Source organism: Pristis pectinata, chromosome 27, assembly GCF_009764475.1.
Source record: "Pristis pectinata isolate sPriPec2 chromosome 27, sPriPec2.1.pri, whole genome shotgun sequence".
NCBI lineage: Eukaryota > Metazoa > Chordata > Chondrichthyes > Rhinopristiformes > Pristidae > Pristis > Pristis pectinata.
This window is the reverse complement of record NC_067431.1, coordinates 5,334,400-5,356,304: the sequence shown is the minus strand read 5'-3', so window position 1 is coordinate 5,356,304 and position 21,905 is coordinate 5,334,400. Positions and strand designations below refer to the sequence as shown.

Here is a 21,905-nt window from a genome sequence, read left to right as displayed (position 1 = left end):
CACCTCCGGCAGCTCCCCTCCAAGTCACACACCACCCCGACTTGGAAACACCTTGCCATTGTCTAAACTCTGAACTCCCTCCTTGGAATCTTCCTGGTTCCCCACCCACACCTTCTCGAAGACAAGAAGAGACAAGGAAAATAAAAGTGCAAAGGAAAAATAAAGAGGAAGGGAAGGGGGTAAAAGAGGGACGGAGAGAGAGAGATGGTGGGCGGGAGAGGAGAAGGATGTTCAGGGAGCAGGACAATGGGGAGCTTCCAAGCAGCAGGACTGAATCAGCTCCATGCAGGAAGCAACACAAGGATGATGAACACCTCTCACCCATCAGTCAGGGCCTTCACCACCCCGAGCATCCAAAGGCTACACCCAGGATATCGCTTCCTTCCTGAGGCAGAACCCCGTGCTGCTTGTGTTTCTGGTCCACCTCTGGTGAATTTATCTTTTCGTAATCCCCACTTTTCCCATTTTCCCATTCAATTCACTGTGAATTCCCAGTGGGAAGGAACCAGACCACCAGTCTCAAACCAGCTCTGCTGCACCCTGTTCATGCCTCGCCCAGTGCTGGGGACAGAAATGTTTCTGTGCTTCTCCCTGACAGCTTTAACTGTGGCTGGGAAGTTCCTAAGGAACATGAAATTCCTGAGTTGGTGACTCTATTCCAGTGTTTGAATTTGTGCTCTCTGGCTTGGGCAGTGTGTGTGCTGGATAACAGAACACCTCACTGCAAAAAGCCGCCATCAACATCAGCTCTCGCAGAGCCTGAGCCACACAGCTGGATGTGAACAGCTTACTGACAACCTGTACTCAGAGAGACAGCTGGCTCTGCACTGAAGTTAGTCTTCATCCAGGGTCCAAACAGCCACACGATGAGGCACTGTTCATGCATTAACAACATGGGTGCCTCCAAAATGGCCCTGCAAGTCACTCTGTTCAGGGACAATCAGGGATGGACAGTAAACGCTGGCCTTGACGACGATGGTCTCACCAGAAAAATGCATTAAAAAGGTGAAATGTCAGAGAGTGACCCAGAATTCAGCCGCCCAACATTCAGTCTCCTATTGGCTCATTTTGATGCAATCACTTCATCGAATTACTGAACCATACATCACAGAAATGGTCCTATTGCTCCATGCCGACCACGGTGCCCATCCACACTAATCCCACGCCTGCACTATGTCCATAGCCCGCTTCTCCTTTTGTACCCAAGTACCTGCCCAAATGCCTTTCAAACGTTGTATTTGTACCTGCCTCCACCACCACCTCTGGCAGCTCGTTCCATACACCCACCACCCTCCGTGTGAAACACTTACCCCTCAGATCTCCTTTCAATTCCTCCCTTCTCACCTTAAACCTGTGCCCTCTAGTTCTACACTCCCCTCCCCTGGGAAAAAGACTCTGTCTACCCTACCTATGCCCCTCATAATTTTGTAAACCTCTATAAGGTCACCCCTCAGCCCCCTACATTCCAGTGAGAACAAACGCAACCGCTCCAATCTCTCCTTGTAACTACAACCCTCCATTCCAGGCAACGTCCTGGTGAATCTCTTCTGCGTTCTCTCAGTTGCTACCACATCCATCCTGTAGTGTGGTGATCAGAACTGTACACAATACTCCAAGTGCAGTCTGACCAATGTTTTGTACAACTGAAGCATAATGTCCCAACTCTTACACTCAATGCCTCAGCCTATGAAGACAAGCTGACCAAATGCCTTCTTCGCTGCCCGATCCACCTGTGTCTCCAGTTTCAGGGAGCTATGGACTTGTACCCCAAGTTCTCCCTGTACATCAACACAGGAGAGAACCCTCTATATGTCCTACCAGAACTTGACTCCCCGAAGCGCAGAAGAGATTCACCAGACCGTTGCCTGGAACAGAGGGCTGCAGTTAGAAGGAGAGATTGGATAGGCTGAGCTTGTTCTCACTGGAACATAGGAGGTTGAGGGGTGACCTTAGAGACATTTATAAAGTTATGAGAGGCAATGATAGGATAAATAGTCAGAGGCTTTTTCCCAGGACAGGGGAATCCAGAACTAGAAGGCACAGGTTTAAAGTGAGAGGGGAAAAATTTAAAAGAGATGGGAGGTGTACGTTTTTCACGTGGGAGGTGATGGGGATCTGGAACGAGCTGCCCAAGGAGGTGGAGACAGGTACAACTACAACATTTAAAAGGCATTTGGACAGGTACTTGGATAGAAAAGGAGTGGAAGGATTGGGGCCTGATGCAGGCAGCTGGGATTACTGAAGATGGGAATCACAGTCAGCATGGACGAGCTGGGTCAAGGAACCTGCACGATTATGAGAAGTGCTGTGCTATTCTGTTTCGTGGGGTGCTCAATATCAGGGAGGTGTGCCAGTGCTGTCTCTCATCTGGAGTGCCCAATCCATGGGTAACAGCAAATATTGCAAGGGTCTACCAGCTCTGCCAGCATCTATGGAGGGAAATGGAGAGTCAGCTTTTTGGGTCGAGACCTTTCATCTGGACTGGAGAGTCCATCCATTGGGAGTACACAGAGGACCAGTACAAGTGGCAGAAAGAGCAAACCACCTCACAAACTTCCCACCCACTCAACCCTCTCCTCTCCGGCTCTGGAAGAGTATGTCGTTCCCACACTGGCCCCATTAACCACCTCAGAACCAGAGTGGCAGTAAATCACTCTCGACTCCAGCAGTCCTGATGAAGGGTCCTGACCTGAAACATCGACCATTCATTTCCCTCCACAGATGCTGCCCGACCCGCTGAGTTCCTCCAGCTTTTTGAGTGTTGCTCCAGATTCCAGCATCTGCAGTGCTTTGTGTCTTCAGGTTTTAATGATGTGGCCGTGAATTGGTTGGAAAGTTCACTAAAGTAAAACTAAATAAAAATATCATTCTTCTCAGGCAGTCCCTCAGGATCCAGGTTGACTGACTTCCACTCTGGTTCTGACGTGGTTAATGGGGCCACTGTGGGAGCTACATACTCTTCCACAGACGGAGAGGAGATGGCTGAGGGGTGAGTGGGTGGGTGGGAGGTTTGTGAGGTGGGCTGCTCTTTCTGCCACCTGTACTGGTCCTCTGTGTGCTCCTGATGAATGGATTCGAGGTGCCCAATCCCTCCTTCTCCACTTTAAGCTGGAGTCATAGGGTGTTCACTGAGACCACCGGAGTCACTGAGACACCAGACTAGCTGATTCCTGCTGCAAGGCTCACTCCGCAAAGACAACCTTCCTCCTCCGGTTTGCACACGCCCCCAGAAGGTGTACCCACCGACTTGTTCTTTACGTTGACCCTCTCCTGTCCATGATGGCAGCAGTGTCGATGGCAAAGTGTCTGAGCTCTCGGGCTGGTGGAGCATGGATCAGGCGTGTCCCTGCTGGGATTGTGCCCGGGGTCCGGACATTCCAGGGCCTGGACAATACCATGGAGTGGAAGTTGCCTGTGTGTGGTTAACGTTGGGCAGCTGCTACGCACCAGCTACCACGTGGACCTCACAGGGCAAGGTCCAGGGGCACGGGAGACCGAGACAGCTCGACAACGGGCTCTGCTGCACGGGTATAAATAATGATCACACGCCGGTGGGGTCATGTGTGGGCGTCACCAGGCATGTGCCCGCATGCACAATCACACACTCACTCAAACAAGCGCCCACACACTCAGACTCAGACACACTTACACACACACCCACACACTCAGACTCAGACACACTTACACACACACCCACACACTCAGACTCAGACACACACACGCGGGGACTCAGGCACCGGACCACTTCCCCACCGCCTCCGTCCTCGCATCTCAGCCGGTCTCCAGCTCCGGAGCTCGGACACATCCCGGGACCCCGGGGGCTGCCGGAATCCCGGGGAATCCCCGCCCCGCAGGCTGCGGTGACGTCATCGGGGAGGGCGGGGCGTGTCCGACCGCGCGGGAACTTCATTCACAAATCGCTGGTGGAAGACTCGTCCCACCGCCCCTCTCCCTCCCTCCGTTACCCCGCCCCAGGTCTCCCCCGGGCCAGGTGACCGCGGTTCCCTGCAGATCCCCTCCACCTGCCCCTCTCCTCGGCCATAACTCCTCCTTCCCCCCTCTCCCTCAGCTCCCCGTTCCCATCTCCCTCTCCCACTCCACCATGTCTCCCTCATCCCTCTCTTTCCCCCACCCACACCTCTCCCCGCTCCACATCTCCCCACCCCTCCTTCTCCCCATATCTCCCCTTCCCCACCCCTCCCTCTCCCCATAACTCTCCCACCCTCCCTCTCCCCGCCACCATAACTCCCCGACCCACCCATCCCCCTCCATATCTCCCCACCCCTCCCTCTCCCCTTCCATATCTCCTTCTCACCCTCCATATCCCCCATCCCTCCCTCTCCGCCTCACCCCAGAACTCTGTCTCCGCCTCCTCTACCTCCTCTCCTTTCCCTGCTCGATAACTCTCCCGCTCCCACTATTCCCCTCTCTATAACTCCCCTGTCTTCATCTGAGCAACCACCACCCCTGCAGTGGTTTTCAGGAGCTCCTGGAGATACACAATGACGCTGGGACTGCCAGTGATTGCGTGAAGAATCTGGTCAAGCTTTAATCACAAGTATTGCAAATCATATATTCAAGTCAGAGTAAAAAATCCAGCTTCAACCAATGTAACAAGAATGCGCCCTGCACACATAATTACACCCACGTCTATTTAAGTAGAGCTCTTAACATGCCCAAATTTCCCAAGTTGCTTCATGCCTGTGTTCTCCATCAAAAAGTAACAGACAATAGTAAAGCTATTCAAAGCTGTATATTTTATGAGAGTCTTGATGGAAAAGAGGCAGAGATACCAGGACAGAATTAGGACATAAACAGCTCCGGGAGAGGTTCAGTGTTGGAGTGGGGAAGGAGGAGGCCAGAAGTGGAAGAACTCTGCAGGGTTGAAGAGTTGAGGAAGGTCACTCAAACAAGGGAGTAATCAGAGCCCCTTTTGAATTACCTCACCTCCCTTGACCCAATGCGAGACGCAAGCCCTCCAGCACACCACTGTGACATTTCCCTCATTTCCCAGACCACCTTCCCTTGGGCCTGACCAAGTGAAACTGCCAATCGGTATCCATCAGGGGACAATTTTGTGCAGTCGGCTCACAGGGAAATGGGCTGAGACTAGGCCAAAGTCCTTTCATACAAAATCCCAGCACTCAACAGGCAGTGAAGACTTGTACCACAATAGTGCCAGGAGTGCAAGCAGTGACCCACTGCTCCATCCAGCTCTTTTAGAAATGAACACATTTTAAAGTAAACGTTAATATATTTGTATTTAATATATTCTTCAGAATCTCTAATTGACTACTTAAGTTCAACGAGGTAGTGCAATCAGCAATGTGCACGTATTGCTGTTGATCAAGCCATACTCCAGAGCACTGGTTGGCTAATTGGCTTCTTGCAATGCATCTTCAATGCAGAGGAACTTCATTGTCACTAAATCCAGCCATTTGCTTGGTGGCTCCAGAGAACAAAGTTCAACATTCACTGTGTCAGAAAGACCTGCAGATGTACTGCGGAATGTATCCTGACTGGTTTCATTGTGATCTGGTGCAGCAATTCAAATGCGCAGGAAAGTAAGAAGCCACAGAGAATAATGGATTCTGCCCAATACATCACAGGCACCACCATGGGTAGTATCTACAGGAGGCGCTGCCTCAAGAAGGTGACATCCATCATCAAAAATCCCCACCACCTGGCCAAGCCATCTTCTCACAGCCACCATCAGGCCGGAGGTACAGAAGCCTGAAGTCCCACACCACCAGGTTCAGGAACAGCTACTTCCCTTCAACCATTTGGTTATTGAACCAACCGGCACAACCCCAATCACTAGACTTTAGCAAAACTATGACCACTTTGATCACTTTGCACTAAAATGGACTTCATTTTTTTTTGTTCTGCTTGTGTTCTTTCTTGTAAAAGTTGTTACTAATTTATGTCTAAGTTTTTCTTGTGAATGCTGCTTATCTGATGCTATGTGCCTGTGATGCTGCTGCAAGTAAGTTTTTCATTGCACCTGTGCACACATGGACTTGTGCATCTGACAATAAACTCGACTTTGACTTTGAGAGGAGAAGATGGGTGAAAACAAGAGGTTTGGCTAGTAACTAGCAGCAAAAAGTGGTGTGGAAGCTGGTGAAGTTTATCTATAAAGGATCCTGAGATGTCATCTTATACCTTGGAGACACAAGAGACTGCAGATGTCTTGGAATCTGGAGCAAAAAATAAACAGCTGGAGGAACTCAGCAGTCAGGCAGGATATGTGGAGGTGAAGGGATTGTTGACATTTTGGGTTGAGACCCTGCATCAGGACTGAGTGGCCCTGATGTGGCCTCCTCTACCTCAGCGAGACCAAGCGTAGACTAGGCAACCACTTTTTATAGCAGCAACACTCCGTCTGCGGCGGCCATCCTGACCTATGGGCTTCCTGCCTCTTCAACTCCCCTCCCCACTCCCACTTGTCCATTCTTGGCCTTCTCCACTCACAGGGTGAGGCTAAAGGCAAACTAGAAAAATAACCTCTGATATTCCGCCGGGTTAGCCTACGTCGACTTTTCCAACCTCAGGTAACCCTCACCTCCCTGTGCTCCTTTCTCAGCATTCTCGTACATCTTCTTAGCACTCTTTCCAGCTTAATGACGTCTCTCCTATAACGAGGTAACCAAAGCTGTACGCGATACGTCAAGAGCAGCCTCCATAACGTCATGTACATATGCAACATAACGTCCCAACTCCTATATTCAATGCCCTGACTTTCTTCTGCCCTACATTTCACATCAATTAGGTGTCCTGCAAAGAATCATGGAATTTCCCAATAACAAAGGGTGTGATGGTAGCAAACACCCAGAGTCATGCACTAAAACCAGACCTCACAATTGCTGGCAGGACCTCACCAATTTAGCACAACCGCTGACACTTTGTAGTGCATCAAACACACATGGGTTTTGGTCCTTAAAGGTGCACTCCTGTATTGTGGAGGGTTGTGGCTGTCACGTGACAGCACTGCCCCCTACCTGGTCAGATGACAGCACTGTCCCCTACCTGGTCGGAAGACACACCACTGCCAATCAAGGTTTGCCCCCACCCCATCCATCAGCTCACAATTGACCATTGGCCTTTGTAATTGATTATTCCTTGCTGGCACCGGGCTTATAAACTACCTGGTCTGGGCCCCCCAGCCCTCCAGCACTATAAAGAGTGCCACATGTGCTCGGCTCTTCCTCTTTGTCTGCTTCAAGGGATGACCCTGCTTCACTCCAGGCCGAGCACCGTGAAATGGCACTGGAGAAATTATTGGTGAGGTGTGCACTGTTAAAGGGTCGGGAGCGTCTTAGTTAGTGGCCCTAGTAGCATAGAGCTGTGCCTACACTGAGTCAAGGGATGGCGGGTATCGTATTGTTTTTCCTTAATCGTCTGTACCTGTTTCGTTGTGTGTGTGTGTGTGTGTGTGTGTGTGTGTGTGTGTGTGTATTTTACCCCCCCTTGTGATTTTCCCACGCTCGCTATAAACTGTGCGCATGTGTGTGTGTTATCCCCGTTACCATTTTCCCATGTTTGCCTTTTGTAAATAAATCATTTATCTCCAGACTGTGTTCAGAGTCCTTGCCTTCTGAGACCCTGAATCTGTTTCACAACAACTCCCCACGGCAGTCAAACAACAGCACCACCCACTGTGGCTGCCACGGCTGAGAGCGTGAGAGAGGCTGCGGAGGAGGAGAGGGTGAGAGAGAAGGAAAAGGAAATGGCCTGCAGAGAATAGGGAGTGGGAGGGAAACTGGTAAGAATGATTCTGAACACACTAGCATGGCTACTGGGGATGCGTTGAGTGAACATGTTGGAGGACGCACCCTCCGTTAGTTGCTGCACACTCTGTGGACTTTGGAAGGGGTTTGAGCAACCTGTACTCTGGAACTCTGCCCTGTCAGGTCTCCCAGCTCAGCAGGTTGTGGTGAGATGTTCTCCTTGCTGCTCTGAGACTGCTCCACAATGATCCCCGGCTACATACACAGACTCCAGTGTACGGCAGTGAGGGGGGAAATGTGTGTTGTGTACTTCAGTGTGTGCCTGATGCTGGGAAACATCCCAGCCACGCTACCACGATTGGTACACAAATGCCTGTACAAAAGTTCATGCAGGGCTCAGGATCTAACTCAGGTGAAACCATTAGCATGATTGATGCACACAAAATGGGTGTTAAGTGATCAAATTTCATAGTCAATATTTTCCTAATGATTAGCACCTTGGGTATAGTACAAGTGAGAGCTGAAAGTTCAAATCTATGCAACTTCATTTTTTGCACTGTGTGACTCAGTTTCTTTCAGTTATTTTTAGTTTCTTACCTTATTTAAATGAGCATAGTTACCTTCGGATACCTGAGAGTCTTGAGAGATTCCTTCACCTTGCTTGAAAAACATTAAGTTGAGCTTCTACCCGAGGGTATGTGATTGCATATTGTCTGCCCTCTCCTTCAAACATTGGCTAATTAGTGCCATTGTTTCCATATTTATTAAACAGCATGATCAAAGTAACTGTTGTTTCATGAACAACAACAATGAAATATTCTTCCCTTTAAATCACCTCTCCTCCTTGCAAAATTATTTTTCATTGAACATATTTTCTTCTTTGTATTTTCAGGTTTTCATTTCTGAGAAATCTCATAGTTGTCCAAGCCATTATTTAGAGAATGATACCTGCTTTTCTCGTTTAATGCTGTTCCACTAAATCTCACTTCAGGGCTGAGAACACATCTGATAAAATGCTCATCACCACCAGAAGATTCAACTGGAACTTACAAAGAGAAAAACAAAAAGTCTGTCAAGCTTCTAAAGGACAAATCAAGAGGAGATAAACCAATGACAATGAAGGGAAAACCGCCCTTCACTTACTATGTCCTAACCCCAACTCTTGTTCATCCATCTCTACAATTATTACTACCCACTGTCAATTCCTCAGTCCATTCACCTCTCTTAGTTCAATACATCTGCCTCCCATGACACACCTTCTTAACCCTGCAGCCCAGCAATTTTCAATGGTTAACACAGGTGTTCAGCATCACATCCAACACCATGCAGGTGCAATGAATCCTTTTTTGCTCCAGAATCTAGCATCTGCAGTCTTTTATGTCCCCAAGTCTACGGGGCCATTGTGTTTGCTCCACAACATGATAGGGCAACCACCATAACAAGAGCCCTCAGTGACACCACGAACTTTGATACAGACCCAACTTTCACTGACGTTCCTTCACATTGTCCCATTGGAGAGCAGGAGAGGGTGGCACTGAGTACTGACCACCCCTGTGCCAGACAGGAGCAAAGATTGGCTGAATAAGATGTGAGAGAAAGAGAGATGCATACTTGGGTGATTCCGAGAGTTGGGAGAGGTAGCATTAGATTCAAGTAAAGTCCAAATTGCTGGTAGGTTCATTGAAAATAAATCATGTCAGAGATGTACAAATCATTCTTAAGGTTAAGTGAGATATTTTATAATCCCAGCTTTCTGCAGACTCTTCAGATACAGGTCTTCATGGGTAATATTATGGACAGAGTCCTGAAAACAGCAAAGTACTCAGAATGATTAAGTGTAGATTGCAACTTCAAACAGCAAACAATGTACAGAGACTGAAGAGAAGCAAATACAACCCCCAGCTGCCACCCCACCCCCCAAAGACAAAAAGGGACGATATAAAAAGCACAGGGATATGCTACACCATTACAAACCATCCATTAGGCAGGATGTGTTACTGGGGGGTCGGGGGGGGGGGCAATGCTGGCCCCAATGTTTGGAATAGACAAGAAGGCGACGGCAGGGTGCAGGGCAGCGATTTCCAGTGTTGAAGGACTTCAGAGACTGAAGACTGCAGCAGTAAGCAGTTAAACAGCAAATGGCAGATCAGCCTTATTGCAAAGGGGTTGGAGTTTAGAACTAGAGAAGTTTTGAACCAAAGGTATAAGGTATTGTTGAGGCTACACCTGCACAGAGTTCTGGTCCCCTTAACTACAAAAGGAGAGGCAGCCCAAAGGAGATTTACCAGGCCAATTCCTGGGATGAGAGAATTGTCCAATCAAGAGATTGTCCAATACAGTTTGGGTCTGTATTCCTTGGAATTTAGAAGAATGAAGGGTGACCTCATTCAAACACATAAAATCCTAAGGGTAGATCCAGATGTTTTCACTAGTTAGAGAGTCTCAAACAAGGAACAGAGTTCCAAGATAGAGCACTGATCATTTAAAACTTCTCATGGAGAGTGGTGAATCTCTGGAATTCTCTGCCCCAGACAGTTGTGAAAGCTGGATCATTCGAAGTATTTAAAGTAAAGGTAGGTAAATTTTTGAAAGATCGGGGGATTGAGGGCTACAGGGATCTGGCACAGAGGAGGAGTAGGGGCCTGGTGTAGATCAGCCACAATCATATTGAATGGTGGCCAGGTTGGAGGGGCTGAATGGCCCACTTCTGCTCCTGTTTTGTGGTGTTCTTGTGGAGAAGCTTGGACTTTTCACCGTTGGAGCCGAGAAAGTTGAGGGAACCTGTATGGCTAGAAATTGAATCAGCTGGTCCATGGTTATCGCATGCAAATCATGCAAATATCAATTTCCATGAGATGAGAGTGCTGATGGTATGGGATTGGATGAAAACATAGACAGTACAACTAGTAAGTTTGCAGATGACATGAAACGTCATCGATAGTGAAGAAGTTGTCCAAGGACACAGTGGGACACAGATCAGCTGGGAAGTTCAATAGAGAAGTGGCAGATGGAAATTAATCCAGACAAAAATGTGGGGTAATGCACTTTGTAAAGCCAAGTGCTGGTAGGACATGCAGGGTAAATGGCAGGGACCTAAGGAGTGTTATGTCCAGGGAGACCTTGGGGTGCAAGTCCATAGCTCACTGAAAGTAGTAACACAGGTGAATAAAGCATTTGGTGTGTTTGCCCTAATAAGCCGAAGTATTGTGTATAAGTGATGGGCCATCATGCTGCAGCTGTACAAAACACTGATTAGATCATATTTGGTGTGTTGTGTACAGTTCTGCTTCACTGCACTGCTAAAAGGATGTGGTAGCAATAAATTGATTCACCAGGATTTTGCCTAGATCGGAAGGCTGTAATTAGGAGGCTGAGGAGTGACTTTATCAAGGTTTATAAAATTATGAGGGTCATAGTTAGATAGACAGGACCTTTTTTCCCAGGACATGGCTAGTTTCCTTAGAACTACAGGGCACAGGTTTAAAGTGAGAGGGGAGAAATTTAAAGGAGATCTGAAGGGTAAGTTTTTCACACAGAGGGTGGTGGGTATCTGGAACAAGCTGCCAGAGGAGGTGGTGGAGGCGGATACAAGTACAACATTAAGAGGCATTTGGACAGGTACTCGGATAGGAAAGACAGAAAGGGATATGGGCCTAATGCAGGCAAATGGGATGAGCATAGACAGGCACCACAATCAGCATGGTCGAAAGGTCCTGTCTCTGTGCTGTACAATTCTATTGATTCCAGAAAGCATCGGATGTGCACCTGATGATCTCACTAACGGTGCTGTTGCAACATACATTTTGCAAGGGTGTTGTCTTTCTCATTGTTTAAGGGGAGGCTCTGCTAACATCGGGAGGACTGACGAGATAGCTGATTCAATCAGCTTTCTAATCAGTGAGGTCTCTGCTGGGGGTGAGAGCACACAGAGTGAACATAATTAACACGTTACAGTAATCTGTCCGCATTGGCTCTGGTATGCACTCCCTGAAACATTGATGGAAATTCAGAAAATGTTACTACTTTGAAAGTGAATTGGATATAGAATCGTAGGAATGCATGTCCGGGAGTTGTAGGTAGGAACAGGTGAGTGGAGCTCACAGGAGACATCTTTGAGATGGGCAGCACTGGGCAGCCAGAGCGGAATGGTCTCCTCAGGAAGGAATGCACAATAAAATCAAGCTGGGCAACGAACACTCATGTTAAGAGCTGCCCCTGTTTTTCATCAATTTGCCCTTGTTAGGTGAACCCAGACTCCAACCTGCCTTTAACTTAATTAAGATAATAACAGGAACACTTTAAAACCGATGTCGACAACTCAGTCACTCAAAGGAATAGCATTAGCATTTAATAACCAGATTTAATCTCACAGTAGAAAGCTTTAGGGGCATTATTGGTGATGGACCATAAAATCAGATGTTCCTTCAAGAACAAACTTTGCATTCCAAAATAATCAATACCATTACACCCACGTGTGCTCATAAAGTACCTGAGATAAAGACCTAAACTAGTTTATACACATGAAATTGTAGGCAGAATATTCTGTTTTTAGTGACCTGCAGAGATTTACATTTAATCATCACTGCTCTGTATGTATAACTGTGTTCCTGTTACTCCCTTGCTGTTTTTTGTCCAGATAGCTTACTGTAGCACCAGACCCAACCAAAATCATTTCATCAGTGATTGCTTTCCTGTCCATTATCCTTCTCCATTATCCATCTCCAAAGCTTTCTCAGGATCCATCATTTCAATGCTCTTACAATCCAGGTGCTGATCTTCTGGCGACATCACTTAAGGACATGGACTCAACTTCCACCAGAGCTGACATGGATTTAATGGGTAGAAGCACCTTCTTCATTACTCTCCCAATGCTTTTCTGGACTTCCCGGCATCCATATTCTTCCATGGTTAAACCAAAACTCTGCTCCCCAAATCTTACCTTCCATCAGATTCCAATTGAAAATTCTCATCCTTAAGTTCAAATCCTTCCATGGCCTCGACCTTCCCAATCGCTAACATTTCCTTAAGCCGACAGCTACCACACTCAGTCTCTCTTCTGCTTGTCCCTTCGCTTTCCTCATCGGTGACCATGGGCCCCGCAGTCTGGATATCCACCTGTCAGCTCCTTCCCTGTCCTCAACAAACCTCCGTAAGGCTCATACTGTTGACCAGGGTCCCTTTTATCTGCAGTTTTCCCGTGAATCATTTTGTGAGAGATTTTGTTTTAGATTTAAAATTGTGAGGTTTCTGTCCAGATCCTCTATCAGGAGGAAAGGGCTTCCTATGAATGCTTTCTCCATTGCATGTAGCTCCAGTATCTCAGTGCAAGGCCACATCTGGAGTCTTTGGACCTGGGGAAGGGGGAAGGGGGAACCAGCAGGTGTTGCATGGGAAGGTGCCATGAGAAGGGGAGCGGGTGTTAGTGGAGATGGGTGAATGTGCCAGGGAACTGCACGATAAAGAATGCTGAAGGGTGGTAGAATCTCATTAAAGTTAGTGGAAATTATGCTGCCTCATTGGTGCCAGAGTCTCTATTTCTGGTTCTGTTGCTATATATCTCTTCCAATTCATTTGCAATCTTTATTTTATATATTTAGATATTTATTTATTAGTCACATGTACATTGAAACACACAGAGAAATGTGTCTTTTTGCGTTACTGAGAATGTGCTGGGGGGCCAGCCCACAAGTGTCGTCGCTCTTCCGGCGCCAACATAGCACGCCCACAACTTCCTAACCCGTACGCCTTTGGAATGTGGGAGGAAACCGGAGCACCCGGAGGAAACCCACGCAGACACAGGGAGAACGTGCAAACTCCTTACAGACAGCGGCCGGAATTGAACCCGGGTCGCTGGTGCTGTAAAGCGTTACGCTAACCGCTACACTACCGTGCCTACCGTGAGCAAAGTCAACATGGACTCACGAAAGGGAAATCAAGTTTAATGCATCAATTGGAGTTCTTTGAGGATGTATCGAGTTGAAGGGAACCAGGGGATGTGGTGTATTTAGATTTTCAGGAGTGAGAATTAGTTACACGGGGGGAACATACAAACTCCTTAAAGACAGCTGCAGGAATTGAACCCAGGTCACTGGCGCTGTAATGGCGTTACGTTAACTGCTACATTACCGTGCCGTATCCTTTCTAATGCTACCTCTTGTTCTGAACCTCCAAGGTACTACACAACGTTCTAGAGCAGGAGAGGGACCGACAGATGCTGTGATCCATGATGGTGCCGGTGACGTTGACTGTAAAGGGGATAAAGTTCCTCAGACAGATTTGAGAACTATTGAAAGAGATCAGGAAGCTGGACATCAAGGATGGGGCTGGACATCAAGCAGGTGAATTAGACCAAGTATGATGTGGGTGTCTCTTGGAAACAGCAATCATAACATCATAAAGTTTAGAATAGTTATTGTTTCCAATATTTTCTAGTTTTTGAAAGGCTAAGGTTAGAAAGCACTGGAATGGTCTGGCTTGATTGCTCTTACATGGACCCTATATACACATGGGCTGAACAGCTTCCTCCTGTGTTCTAATGATGGATGGATTGCACCTTAACAGAGCCGGGAACAAGGTGTTCAAAGGAAGGTAGTATGAGGTTTAAAATAATTTGTCGGGTGGATGGGAACAGGAGGTGGCATTGGAAAGGAAGGGGATAAAAGGTTGCAAATAAGAATTGGGAGAGATAAATACCAACAGCAAGAAACAGGAAGGTTTTAGGCTGAACCAGGCTAAGATAGAATACAAGATGCATTGAGATGAGTTTACAGTGTGTGTATATCAATGCAAGAAGCAAATGCAAGGTTAGTGACTTGCTGGGGCAATTGACCACATGGTGTTACATTGTCATGGCAATTACAGAGACCAGACCGGAAATAAAGGCAGGGATGAATTCAAAGTATTCCTGGGTACAAGGGAAAGGAAGAAAGGAATGGTAGGAATGTCTAATACTGGAGGCCATAGCTTTAAGTGAGAGGTGGAAAGTTTAAAGGGGATGTACAGGGCAAGTTTTTTTACACAGAGAACGGTGGGTGCCTGGAACGCACTGCCAGGGGTCGGGGTGGAAGCAGATACAAAAGTGGCATTCAAAAGGCTTTTAGATAGGCAGGTGAATATGCAGGGAATGGAGGGATATGGATCCTGTGCAGGCAGAAGGGACTAGATGAAAGGCTATGGTTAGAAAGCATGGGAAGGGTCTGACTTGATTTGCTCTTATATAGAGCCCATATACACATGGCTGAACAGCTTCCTTCTGTGCCCTAAGCAAAATGGAAATCTGTAATGACTTGGATGACCCACCAGTGTGAAACAGCTGAATAAAGGAACTTACAATTTGGAGTGAGTATTAACTCATCAGATGTTGACCCATCTGGAGAGCGACTGTAATTGTCTGAACTCTTGCTCCCAAACAAAAAGGCCCAGGTAATTGCGAGTGAAATTTAATAAAGATAATACACTCATACAATTATGGATGTGACTGATTCCACTAAACAGGAGATGGTGACTACAGCAGATGAGAATTCATAACGAAGGAGAGAATCTAAAATCTTGGATTGTTCCCATTTGATACTTACAGCCATTGAAGTCATTTGCTGATTATCGAAATAATGAATCAGTCCATTTTCTTGATTATGTGGATAACCAAATCCAGCAAGGTGCACCACATCGCAATAATTCAGGGCCACTGTGACGGCTAAAAGTCCAATGGTTGGATGAGATTCTTTCTGTGATGGAGAAGGAAAATGTTCACTGAAAAGTGTAACAAAGCTTGAGGCAAACCAGCCTGAGAATATAACACGGGAAAGCACGTGAGGAAAAGAGATAAATCAGAGAAAGTGTTGAGGCACGGAGAGATTTTTAAAATAAAAAAACCCTCATACAGAACAAAGATGTGGAGGGAGGAAGAGATTACAAAACAATTAACCATTTAGCAATGAAGAATGCCTTGGCTTCCAAGTTCTTGGATTGAATGGGAAAACCACCAAACACATGCGGAAGAAGAGTTTGGACTTCATCAGAATGGACAGCGAGGAGATTAAAAGGTACACAAACATATCTGGAGTTTGAGAGTGAAGTTCAGGAGAACAATTCCCACAATAACAAACTGGCAAGAAACATTGCAGTGGAGGGAAGCTGCATTCTAACACAGCGGAATAGCACTGAAATCTTGGGCAATTCTGTTTTACTTACCTTAGGACATGGGAAATGCTGGGAGGCGGCATATATTGTACATTTGGCATTACATTAAGCACATTAAATATCAATCACATAGAATGAGATAGGAGTCATATGTAGGCTACCCAAAGTAGGGATAGCAGGTATCTCTCTATGAAGGAATAAGTGAAGCAATTGCGTTTCTGTGACAATTTACAATCCATCGGTTTTAGAGCCATGGAGCCATACAGCAAAGAAATGAGCCCTTCAACCCATGTCCATGCTGACCTTTAACCCCACCTACACTAATCCCATTTGCCCATATTAGGACATTATCCTTCTATGCCTTGCCTACTTGAGGGCCTGTCTAAATGCCTCCTAAGCATAGTAATTGTATTTGATTCCACCATCTCCTCTGGCAGCGAGTTCCAGATATCAGTCATTCTCTGTGGGAAAAAATGTTATGCTTCAACCTACGACGTCAAGCATACCATTGGCTTTCTTCACATATACCACAAATTACAACATTTATCTAATTCAGTTTCACAATTTACTGTGGATGATTTGAATGCATGAACGTAACTCACTTGTTAATTACATATCAATTACGTCCAGTTCCATCACTGCTAGGATTCCCTTTTCGTATTTGTAACCAGCCAAAAATCATTAACGAGCAATAAATGTTTGACATGAAAGAGCAATCAGGCTTTCTGAAGGCAGTTTAGTAATGACAAGAGATTCTTTGAGATGCAGTGAAATTTAATATTGTCAGCTGCTCAGTGCTGCTTAATGGAAGGGGAAATGAGCAACCTAGTAAATGGTGATGAAACAGCCAAGGATGAAATTGAAAGATGCTTAGGTATCACCGTGGATTTAAAGTTCAGCAGGGCCAACCAGTGCAGAGTCAAAGGGGTAGGACATATAGAGTAAATGGCAGGGCACTCAGGATGAACAGAGAGTCCTGGGGTTCAAGTCCATAGTTCCCTGAAAGTGACATCTCAGGTCGATAGGATGGTGAAGAAGGAGTATGGCATAAAACAAACTCAGCAGGTCAGGCAGCATCTGTGGAGGGGTAGGTACAGTCGACATTTTGGGTCGAGACCCTTCATCTGAACTGAATGAGTTGGGGGGAGATAGCCAATAATAAAGGGGTAAGGAGAAGGAGTGGGGCAAGAGCTGGCAAGCAATAGGTGGATCCAGGTGAGGAGGGATGACTGGCAGATGGAGGAGGGAAGAGTGTAGACTGGAATGCTTGCCTTCATAGATCAGGGGATAGCTAAGAGTTGGGATGATATGTTACAATTTTATGAAACGATGCCTGGACTACACTTGGAGTATTGTGTGCAGTTCTGTTTGCCACACTATAAGAAGGGTGTGGCAGCACTGCAGAGAGGGCAAAGGAAATACACCAGGATGTTGCTTAGATTGAAAGACTTTAGTTATTGGAAGAGAATCAGAGAATCAGCATTAGAATCAGGTTTATTATCACTGATGTATGTTGTGAAATGTGTTGTTTTGCAGCAGCAGTACAGTGCAAGACATAAAAGTTACAGAAAAGGTAAACAAATAAATAGTGCAAAACAGGAATAACGAGGCAGTGTCCATGGGTTCATGGACCATTCAGAAATCTGATGGCGGAGGGGAAGAAGCTGTTCCTGAAATGTTGATTGTGGTCTTCAGGCTCATGTACCTCCTCCCCAATGGTAGTAACATGAAGAGGGCATGTCCTGGATGGTAAGGGTCCTCAGTGATGGATGCCGCCTTCTTGAGGCACCGCCTCTCAAAGATGTCCTCGATGGTGGGGAAGGTTGTGCTCGTGATGGAGCTGGCTGTATCTGCAACCCTCTACAGCCTCTTTTGATCCTGCACATTGGAGCCTCCAATTGGAATTGGATGATTGGAAGAACTGGAGATTGGAAGGACTGGGCTTCCCTGGAGTGAAGGAGGTTAAGGGGTGTCCAGATGGAAGTATATAAGATTAGGAGAGGCATAGATGGAGTTGTAGGTCAAAGTCTTAGTCCCATAGTATGGGTATCCAAAATAAGAGGGCATAAGATTAAAGTGAGAGGAAGGAGTTTAAAAGAGGATCTGAGAGTTACATTTTTTACACTGAGAGTGGCTGATATCTGGAACTCGCTGCCAGAGGAGATGGTGCAATCAGATACAATTGCTATATTTAGGAGGCATTTAGACAGACTCTTAAAGAGGCAAAGCATAAAAGACACGGTGCTAATGCGGGCAAATGGGATTAGTGTAAATGGGCAAAAAGGTCTGCAAGGACACTTTGGCTGAGGGTCCATTTCTGTGCTGTGGTACTCTGACTCTATGACCATGACTCAACAAGATCATCAGAATGTTGTGTCACCCGAACAAGTCTTGAAGCGATTGCTGGCACCCTGATATGATTTCACTTTGACTAGTGGGGTCAGTTCTATTTACAAAAACATGATAGAGACATTCACACATTTGATACACCAGGGAAAAGACCCAGGGGTTAAAGGGCAAGTAATGAAGAGAGGATGGGGAAGCATCGCCCTGATGTTTAGGACAGGAAGCAAGTCAGAATGATTGTTTTGGGGAAAGATTCAGAATCAGGTTTATTATCACTGACAAATGTCGTGAAATGTGTTGTTTTGCGGCAGCAGGTACAGTGCAAGACATAAAGACATAAAAATTACTATAAGTTACAAAAATAAATAAATAGTGCAAAAGAGGAATAATGAGGTAGTGTTCATGGACCGTTCACAAATCAAAAATATTGTGGAAAAGTACATAAAAGACATAAGAAATAGGAGCAGGAGTCGACCACTTGGCCCCTCAAGCCTGTTCTTTCATTCAATATGATCATGGCTGATCCACCCCGGGCCTCTTCTCTTCCTCTGTGCCAGTTCTCCATAGCCCTCAGTTCCCTGATCTTTTAAAAATATACCAACTTCCTCTTTAAATCCCCCTGATGATCCAGACTCCACAACCTTCCGTGATAGAGAATTCCAGAGATTCACCACCACAGAGAAATCTAGAATCCTGTAAAGCAAATTGCATAAGAATTTCAAGGCATTTGAGGAATTAGATACAAAATCATAGAACTAATGCTGGAGGCCGTTCAGCCTCCAGAGACTGTGCCAGCTCTCATTCAAAAAACTCCCCCATTCCCCTGATGTGGTTGACTTGTAACTCCCCCACTCTTTCCTCATAGCCCTGTAAGTTATTCCCTCATATCTATCCAAACAGAATGAATCTGCTCCCTTCATCCTAACAGGCAGTGAGTTCATACTCCAACTACTCTCTGAGAAAAATAGTTTCCCAACATTCCCCTTTTACCCAAAATTTAAAACTTATGCCTTGTAGTCCTTAAACTAGCTGCTAATGGGAACATATTCCCTCTATTTACCCTGTCCAACCCTTTGTGATTTTGTACACCTCCATCACATTTCCTCTCAATTTTCTTTGCCCTAAGTAATTGGCAAAACATTGACTGACCAGTTCCCTCCACAGATGTTGCCTGACCCGCTGAGTTCCTCCAGCAGTTTGATTTTTTGCATCAGATCCAATTAGTAAGCTGTTCTTCAATGAAGGGACAAGGCATTGAATGGATTCTCATGAAGATTATGGAAGAGTCCTGGATCTAAGGAAATTAACAACCACCACTGTAAGAGTGGGAACTTGAGACACACAATGGAATGGATGAACTAAAGGGGGGGACACATCAGGGGAGGTAGTGAACTAGCTGGTGCTTTGCTCAAAGATTGGTTTCATATCCAAACAATCAGTGCACTCTTAATCACCTCCTGCATCCTCTCTCTTCTGTTTAATGCCCTTTCCCCCAACCTCTGACTGCTGCCGTTAACAGAGTGTTCAGCTGGCTTGGTCCCTTCCCTACATAACCCTACTCCTCCATTTTACTCTCAGGCTTTAAGTTGCCTCTAGGTTGCAAAGCAAGCCCCAGAGGACAAGGGCCACCGGCACATGGGAGTCTCACCAGACCCAGCTCCAAATCATATGGGAGACCAGCTGGACATTTATCGCCATTCCTTCATTGTCACTGCCTCAACACTCCCCACAGCACTGTGGGAGTAGCACTACGGCAGAGAGTGCAGTGGTTCAAGAGGGCAGCTCTCAGCAACCTCCTGTGCAGGGGCAGAGTGACACAGTCTGAAGACCTCCAATGACCCAGGTTCAATCCTGACCACTGGCGCTGTCTGTGTGGAGTTTGCCCATTTTCCCTGTCACCCTGTGGGTTTTGCCTGGTCGTCCCAGATCCCAAAGACATGCGGGTTGGTAGGTTAATTGGCTATAGTAAATTGCTCCTAGTTTATAGGTGAGTGGTAGAAACTGGGTGGAGTTGATGAGAATATGGGGAGATGGAATTAATGTCGTATTACTGTAAATTGACGTGGACACAGTGGGTTGAAAGCCAGTTTCTGTGCTGTATCACTCTATGTCTGCATGAAGAGCTTAGTAGCAATCTTTAGTCCTGTAGGATGTTGCTCTCACTCAGAGCACACAAGCGGGCAATATTTCTGCATGGTTGCTGTTGTGTTATGCTGTGTCCCACATCCGTTCCACATTCCGTGTGTTCTCAACGGTCATGTTACAAGATTATTTATAAGTTCCTGACAAGCCTGCATCACTGTAAAATGTCTCTGGGTGGAGTTACATCCCCTGCATCCTTTTTTTACTCGCTTACGATGTTCTGATTTCAACATTTCATCATATGTAGAATCCATTCTGCTTGTATTACAATAAACTCAAATAAATTTACATGGATTATAGTCCAATTTAACTTGCTTCTTAACATAAGCTGTTGTGCTGTCAAAATAAAACATCAATATGTTTTCAATCCAAGAACATATCTATTGTAGCAGCATGCCACTGAGGTGTTTCAATTCTGCCAGATCTGTTGGTCACTGGCCTCGTTGAGCTGCAATGTCTTTTTTCTGCAGCAGGGGCTGTGGTACATCCACTGTTGGCTGGTCATCACCTGTGCTCTACTTTACTTTCTTCAGTCTCCCTCAGATGGTGCCAGTTCCCGTGGTATGTGACTCCGTTCCCATTTCAGCTCAGAAGATCCAGGGTGGAGGTGGCTATGGGTGTCTGATGATTCCAGTTTCTCTCATCTTCCCAGGCGGTGGCATGGTCGAATTCTTACCACATCACCTGGTTTAAGGTGTGATATCTCCACAGCTGTCCTGATGTAGGAAGCTTGCTTTTCCTTCTCTCCCTTCCTTTGTGTTCCTGCTCCAGTTGAAATTCAGCCCTCATGCATCAGCTGGCAGTGTTGTCTTGGTTCGATGGTTGATCTGTCTCTTGGACTGGGCTGGATGTGGACCCGGGCAGTGGCAGATCTCCACCTGCCCAGAGACCCAGGGATGATCCATCTGAGCTTCCTCTGCCTTTCTCAGAGGTGACTTGGCGGCGTTCTCCCCTCTCTGTCTAGGACTGTGGATCGTGCTGTAGATCTTGCTGTACAAGCGAATAGACACAGACGACGCAAACTTATCGGCAGCAAACTGTGGGCTGTTGTCTGCTACAACCTCACCTGGGACACCAGACCTGGCGACCTGAGCTGTAGCTTGTGATTGACATCTGTGGATATGGTCATGTCGAGGAAGTCCATTTCCCGGGTAGCTTTTGGCCTCGGCCGTGAGGAGATTCATTGATACCTGAGCCTTAGGCCCGTCCAGTGGTTGACGTTCCAGCGGAGGCTCCCTCTGGTGCCTGTGCACACACCACAGTCTTCCAGGAACTCTTTCCTGAACAGTGCCGAGATTCCCGAGCTCCCGTCAAACATCGCCGGTGCGAGGAGTGAAGCTCTCTCGCTTTTCTCCCCTCGGGGTTTGGCACCACCACTCTCTCACCTCGGGAAAACGATCCCTCGGCGGTGCTGAGTCCCCATCGGATGAGGTAGTGCAGAGCGAGGTTTCTGCGCCCCTGCCCACACGTCCGGGACACCCGCAGGCCACAGGAAGACCCTTCGGCATGTTCAGTCTCTGCAGTCTACACCTCCACAATTTCTCTCTG

The 21,905-nt window shown here is 46.7% G+C and overlaps 2 protein-coding genes across 2 annotated transcripts in view; one reads left to right on the top strand and one right to left on the bottom strand.

Moving 5' to 3' along the window:
- Positions 1 to 9,453: 9,453 nt before the first annotated feature.
- LOC127583567 (CMP-N-acetylneuraminate-beta-galactosamide-alpha-2,3-sialyltransferase 4-like) overlaps positions 9,454 to 21,905 on the bottom strand; it is a 39,267-nt gene continuing 26,815 nt past the window's right edge. Inside the window, exons 6-7 of the mRNA XM_052039689.1 lie at positions 15,305 to 15,454; positions 9,454 to 9,534 (exon numbers count right to left, since the gene is read on the bottom strand). Of these exons, the coding sequence (XP_051895649.1) occupies positions 9,454 to 9,534; positions 15,305 to 15,454 (231 nt within the window). The remainder of the gene's footprint in view (positions 9,535 to 15,304; positions 15,455 to 21,905) is intronic.
- Positions 21,709 to 21,905, top strand: part of tirap (toll-interleukin 1 receptor (TIR) domain containing adaptor protein) — a 311,479-nt gene continuing 311,282 nt past the window's right edge. The window contains exon 1 of the mRNA XM_052039981.1: positions 21,709 to 21,719. The gene's annotated coding sequence lies outside the window, so the exon portion shown is untranslated. The remainder of the gene's footprint in view (positions 21,720 to 21,905) is intronic.